Source organism: Buceros rhinoceros, unplaced genomic scaffold (assembly GCF_000710305.1).
Source record: "Buceros rhinoceros silvestris isolate BGI_N320 unplaced genomic scaffold, ASM71030v1 scaffold30337, whole genome shotgun sequence".
Taxonomy (NCBI): domain Eukaryota; kingdom Metazoa; phylum Chordata; class Aves; order Bucerotiformes; family Bucerotidae; genus Buceros; species Buceros rhinoceros.
This window is the reverse complement of record NW_010424602.1, coordinates 33237-40147: the sequence shown is the minus strand read 5'-3', so window position 1 is coordinate 40147 and position 6911 is coordinate 33237. Positions and strand designations below refer to the sequence as shown.

Genomic DNA, 6911 nt, shown 5'->3' with positions numbered 1-6911 from the left:
TGGTGGCCCGGTAAACTGGCGTTGGGGCTGGCGTTTTAACCTCGCTCCTTCTGATCACACCGGGGGTAAATAGCCGTAGCCAAAACCTTCCTTTAAAATGGCTCCTTAACCCCCGCTGTTCACGGCGTGGGCAAGTTTTCAGTACGTTTGCAAACGCTGCGGAACAGCCACTGAGTTAGTGCCCTGGCGTTGGGGGTAGGAGCTGCCCCTTTCAGGTGACTGAAATGTTAGAACGTGCCTAATTTATTCCTAAATGGAAGATAGCGCTGCTATTTTTTTCTGGTAACTTCCTGTAGAACGACAAAAAGATTAAGATGCTGGATTGTTACATCTGGAACATACAGAAATACATAAAGCATACATGACCAAAATTGGTTCTTGCTTTAATAATCTAGTCAAACTGTAAAGGATAGTGTATACCAGAGCACACTGCCAGTGCCTCAAAATTATCGAGTCAACATACATAAAAGGATGGGGGGTGAGGGAGGAGTAATCTTTCCTGAGGTACCAAAAAAAATTACCCAACACCTCCTTTCAGCAGAGCTTGATTTTTTGAAGTGCTGATGAGGTGCAGGTTATGAGGCGTCTCAGCCAGGTTGTGCTATCTCAAAATACTGATGTTTAAGTAATATTTTTAAATAGTAAAATTTCCTTTTGTGTCTGAAAGCATAGCCTCTCAGGCTGAGCCTAGCTCAGAACATCTGCTGTACCTCATTTGGGGAAAGGAAGTTAACACTGTCAAAGGGTGTACACCTCGAAATTTAGACTTGGTGCATTCTGGCTGTGTAACACCCAGTGTGGGATTTGGTTTGCAGATCCCTGTGCCAGGTCTTTTTGCATGCACGTATAAGATTCTGTTAAGGCACAGAGAGTTGCCCGATGCTTTTTGTCTAGCCTTTACTTGGTCATCTGCTGTGAAAGGCTTACTATCAGATGTTTTGTCAGTTTCGTTATATTGATAATTGTATGCAGTTGGTGCTGCAGCTTGAATTTAGTCTTAAGAGAGGGGTAATGGCAAGGAGCTAGGATTGTCTGCGTGCATAAGGTGAACTGAAAGCATATCATTCTTTATATGCTTTTGTTGTCATTTATTAAAACAGTAACATGCTTTTAAAAGTTAACAATTTTTCAGGAGGAAGCAGTGACTTTCACTCTTCACATGTCCACGTGTTTGAGCATTGAGTGCTTGTGTTCTGGATTTCAGTTGTACCTCTTACAGTTCCAAACTACTTAAAAAAAAAAAGAAATAAAAGGATGCTCTGCATATGAAGCTAAAACACCTTTGTCCTTTATCAATGTCTGAATAATGCCTCACTATTTTTCCTCTTCAGAAATATCAGCATGGATAAAAATGAGCTGGTGCAGAAGGCCAAACTGGCTGAGCAGGCTGAAAGATACGATGACATGGCAAGTTGCATGAAGTCTGTGACTGAGCAAGGAGCTGAGTTGTCCAACGAAGAGAGGAATCTTCTCTCTGTTGCCTATAAAAATGTAGTGGGAGCCCGTAGGTCATCTTGGAGAGTCGTCTCAAGTATTGAACAAAAGACGGAAGGCGCTGAGAAAAAACAGCAGATGGCTCGAGAATACAGAGAGAAAATTGAGACTGAGCTAAGAGACATCTGCAATGATGTGCTGGTGAGAAATAATAAAACTGTTGATCCATTTTTACTTAGAGTTGTAGGGTAGATGGTGCTGTGCCTTCTGGGACTACTTTTAGTCTGTCAGTAAAGCTGGGGTCTCCTATTTCTGAAGGACAAGGTTTAAAAAAGTCTGACTTCTCTTTCCTTCTAATGTACTGATTACTTATAATCCAACCATCATAGTTATGAATGTGAGTGAACTTGGAGATGTGTTGAAACATTATTGTATGTAAAGTAATAGTTACAAAAAATCAACACATTTCTTCGAAATTTAACTAAATAAAGATTTAGTTTGGGATTTTCTCTGCCCTCCCCCCACCAATGCCATACTGATTTCTGCAATTTTGATGTGCTGCTCTAGTTGTAAGAGGTAGTTCTTACTCTACGGAAATTGTGCCCCTCCCTGGGTATGATGATGTAATGTTAGTTATGACTCAGCCATGCAGAAAATTGTCTGCAGGAAGAGGCAGTAGAAATACTGTGATACCCTCTTAAAATTTTTAGTAGTAAAGTAAAAGGGCGTTCCAGTTAGGCAGTTTCTGTGGCTTGTAGTTATGTTAAAATGTGCACATACCCAGCAAACAACCTGTATTTTCTTTAGGGGCCTAGTTTATGAAATACGAACCTCTTCCAAATGTTTATTCCAGATTGTCAGGTTTTTTTCAACTGCATATGCCTGTGGTGCTTTAGCAAGCACACAGTGAACAAATGTGCAGCACTGCGACTACTTGTGAGGTAGATGTTACCGTCAGCAGCAGAACTGTCCGCTGGGCTGAAGACTCTGCTGGTCATCCCGTATGTGGTGAGGAATCATGTACGTGAAGGGGACAGAATGACATGTGGTATGAGGGAAGTGTTCGATAGCTAAGAATGTTCTTGAAGATCTGATGTCAGACAAAAATGAAGATCAGCCTGAATTCTGCATGCTGTATAAGATAACTAAATGATGTGGGCGGTGATTGCTTCTAGAACCTGAAAACTGGTTCTCCAAGGGTGTGTAAAAGTTAGGATGGATAACTTTGAGGCTTGGCTTCCAGTTTAGGCTGGCTTCTATGGTTATTGTAACGCACCCAGTTTTGTATGTTTTGTTATCTTGTGTGAGGATAACTCTCAAACTATGAAAATAGAAATGCCTTACACATAGGAAAGAACTGATTTTCTAGTTCTTGTGGTGTTGAGTGGCGGCTCAACTATTTAAGCCAGGGGAATAAGGATTCAAATCTGGTGTTCTAATTCTTGTATTTCTTTTTTGAATTTATTTATTTTATTAATGAGAAAGTCCTTGGTAGTAGATGCTTTAAAGTTCATAGTGGTCTGAAATTCTTTTGTAAACGATGTTTGCATTTAAGAAATTATTTTAATTAAGTCATTGGGCTTAGGAACCCCATTTTAGAAGAACTTCGTGTTTGCAGTTGCATATTTTTCTGATAATAGAAACCAGATTGAGGTGAAACTAGCTTTTAGTATTTAGCATGCGCAATAAACTGAAACAAAACCCTAGCTTGCAAGTTTGCTGCAGCAGCTGAACTATCGGGGGGGGGGAACATGGGTGGTGAATCTTGTTAAATCTTGTGAATCTCAAAACAGACTTGAATTTCTCTTTGTGTTTTATGAGAGAGATATACATTATTCAAATAAATTATTATTCTTTGATATATTGCTACTTTTAGGAAGTTAATATCTTACTGATCTTTAGTGTTGCCAGTCCAGTTTTTCTCATTAGATTAAGGAAAAATTACTGTCTAGAAGAAACAATGCCTTAGGCAGTGGTTAGCAGTAATAAAACCACTTTTTTTTTTTTACTTAAGTTTAAAAAGCAAATAAAAATGCTTTTTTTTTTTAAATTTAAGGGATAAGATTTAAAATGCTTTCAAATGGCGCTACCTTTGACATGCTAATTGCATTGAAGAATTAGATTTATATCTAAAAACATGATGTTCTTTTCTTTGTTGGAGTATCCTGTTCACACATATTCTTCCTCACCTAAAAACACAACTGACCATATTGCTTTATTTGACATACACTTTGCTTTAATGGAGAAAAAACAGTTGTGGTAACATCTAGTTGGGTTTTTTTTGAACAGGAGTCTGCATGGTGCTACATGCAAACATAAAACTAGGGTGGTTTAGAGTTCACTTTTTTTCCAGAAGATCCTCTGTATGTAATCTAGTCCATAACTGTTCACGGAAGTGAAAAACAAGGCTTACCAAATCTTGATTGGTGGGAAGTGTGCTATTAGTAAGACCTGAAGTGTTAACAGACTTTCAAAGGTTCAGTCACGAGCCTTATCAATTACAGTACAGTACAAAACAAGCTCAGAAACTTTTATATCTTTTATTAAGACTGTGAATCTGCTGGAGCTGTTATGTCTTCAATTGCATGCTAGGCTCTTAAGTAATATTTAATACCCTGGGGTGTTACATCACAGATGAGTGTGGAAGTGACTGGTGTCTTAACTTCAATGTCGAAGGGAGGAAACCAATTAAGAGAATATGTTTGTGACTGGCAGAATATAGGCAAAGCTGGCTTGTCTGCAGCTTAGCACTCTTTTCCCTCATTTGTTGGAATCAAATTATTAGTGGATTGGAAGAAATAGCTTCTCCAGTCCAGCAGACGCAGAGTATACTAAACTGTGCCTGGGTTCTCTTCCCAGCTCTTCCACTAACTTATGCAGTGAATAAGAGCAATTAATACTGGTCTTTTTTCTTGCTTCATAGCTATTAGAATTACAGCAGTTACATGGGTCAGGTCTGACCATTTATTTTCTCCTTTACACCGACCTTGCAGCAGGAAAAGCCAGCATCTACATCTCTGCCACTTTCTAAATCTTTTCTTACTTGCACCTGTTGTGGAGTACTTTTTACATCTCTGCAGACAGCTATTGTTAGCTGCAGCCTCAGAGTGCTGCAGTGCAAAGGGGAGACACCTAAACTGTCTTGGTCCAGCACCAATTCTGTCAGATGTACATTGGACTATATTCAGGTGTAGTATGACTGTAATTTGGAGTTGGTCTGGTAGTGCTGATAAACTGCTAATAATCGAGGCACATTGTGCATAGTACAAGTTTCTTGCACTGTTACAATAAAGTCTGAATTTTCCAGATTCTTAAAGAATAGTGGGGGGGTGGGGGGGGGAGGGAAGTACTTTGCCATACTGGAGCACCTTAAATATACTTGACTATCACAGAAAATTGTTAGCCTCAGGAATTCTGCATTGGTCCAGGAAATTAAGTTTTTTGTTAAGTATTTGTTATGTACTTAATGATGATAGCTAAGTGTGTGCTTCACATTCTGTTTCTATAGTAGAAGAGAGGGTCTGTCTAAAATACCAGTCTAATGATGTTTTATTTGTTATTTCAATAATAAAAATTGTTATTGATCTAACAGGTGCGGATTTTCTTCAAAATGCTTTTTGCATTTTGCAGATAATGGGAAACAGAGCTGTGACTGAAGTGGTTCAAATTAGTTCTGTAGTAAGATGAATTTTTCAGCCAGTGGGGACTCTGAAGTACAGAGGTATCTTTGAATAGCTAACCTCTGATCCCGCTTGTGTGTTAGAAGTTCTCAGGAGCTCTAAACTACTAGTAGCATTCAGGCAGTCTCTGACGTGAGCTGAATGTAAAACAACAATTTAAAATATGACTGACTATTTTCACTTCAGTATGAATGTAGTTCTAGAAAGTGACACTCTTCCCTAGGCTGACACATACAGCAGTAGTTCCCTGAATGTTGTCCAAAGTGTGCTGTAGGTGAGAGTTCCTGCGTTCTTTACCCACGCCCATTTTTCTGGGTGATGTCTCTTCTTTCCCCAGGTTACCCCACGGTCTTACCTTAAGTAAATCTCTTTGTTGCAGTGCCCAAGCTCTCCATTTTAATGTTTCTTTTCACTTTTGCTTGTTCCCCTTAAGGTCTAGAGAGCTTCCTGAAACCTTGGCTGACCTTCAGCATTTTAGTGTTGCTGTTGCATATAGGTGCTACACAGCAGTTTTTCCCCGCTCCCTCCCTGCCAGAAAAGCTGCAGGTTTATGGTGCTGTTCAGGACCCTCTCAGTAAGATGAATTGTTTGTGTTCTTTGCCGTGTTGTTCCTTCTTAATTTCATGCTCGGAAGCGGAAAATGGTACTCCTTGCGTGCTCGTACTATGTGGATTTCTCTGCACTTTTATGGATGCTTCACTTTTTAGAAGTGGTAATTGTTATGAGAAGAAAAGATGAGGTTAAATCTCAACTGAGTGACTTCAGGTTTGCGATTCTTTTGTGTGTATATTGTTTTGGGGAGAGAGTAGGATAAATTTTAGTAACCTGTCACGGGGCTGCAGTTCACTGGGGGAAGGGGAGTGTAATTCCATTCAGAATGCATCTAAATGGCTTTTTAAAGAACATACCACAGAATTAATGCCTCTTGCCATCACACTCAAATTGCTGTGAGACTATTTTCTAGTTGCCTGCAAACATCTAATAGGTTACTATGTTAACATCTATAAAACCTATTTCTGCACTAATTCTTAATGACAGTTAGGAAATTTAGTTCTCTTTCCTATACGAAGCCATATGCTTTTTTGACGTGCATATGTGTGAGTTGTATTTTTTTTAAGAGTCAGCCATGTATCCTGATGTCAAAGAGCACAGCTAACTTACAGGGTGGTGCTAATAAGCAGGTGAGTAGATTGCTTATGAGCTTGAGTGATTATACCCTGCAGTCTTCCATGCTATGAAGATATATGATACTAACAAAAAATTCAGTGTTCTGGCTTAAAATTGCTGCCTTTAGTTTTGTGACTCCTTCAGGCCTGCGAATTTTTTTTTTTTTTTGACAGCATTTTGTTTCGGTCTTTGAGATCTGTGCCCTCTGTTTTCAGAAAAGAAGGGGAAGCATTTTTAGAAGCTTCTATTTGCAGAATGTTGATCATGGAAGTGAGGTAGTTAATTTGTTGAAATCTAGAAGTTAGGTGCCTAAAATCTTTGTTTTGAAAAACTTAGTCATTATTTTAAGCTGTTTTGAGTGGATAATTTAGGTTGAAAGGGAGATCATTTAGTTCAGCTGTGCTCAGAATAGATCCAGTTAGATCACACTTACCAAGGCCTTGTCAAGCAAATTTTTAATATCTTCAAGGATGGAGATTCCACAACCTCTCTGAATAGCCTGTTATAATATTTGGTCATACTTACAGTTAAAAAAGGGGGGGGGTGGAAATCCCTGTAAATAATCAGAACTTCTCATGTCCCAACTTGTCTGTTGCCTGTCACCATATCTCTGTAGACCTCCAGGAAGAG

At 39.1% G+C, this 6911-nt stretch overlaps 1 protein-coding gene across 1 annotated transcript in view; it reads left to right on the top strand.

The window, feature by feature from the left end:
* Positions 1 to 1125: 1125 nt before the first annotated feature.
* The window catches only part of YWHAZ (tyrosine 3-monooxygenase/tryptophan 5-monooxygenase activation protein, zeta), a 23940-nt gene continuing 18154 nt past the window's right edge, over positions 1126 to 6911 (top strand). The window contains exon 1 of the mRNA XM_010140846.1: positions 1126 to 1635. Within this exon, the coding sequence (XP_010139148.1) occupies positions 1342 to 1635 (294 nt within the window). The 5' untranslated portion in view covers positions 1126 to 1341. The remainder of the gene's footprint in view (positions 1636 to 6911) is intronic.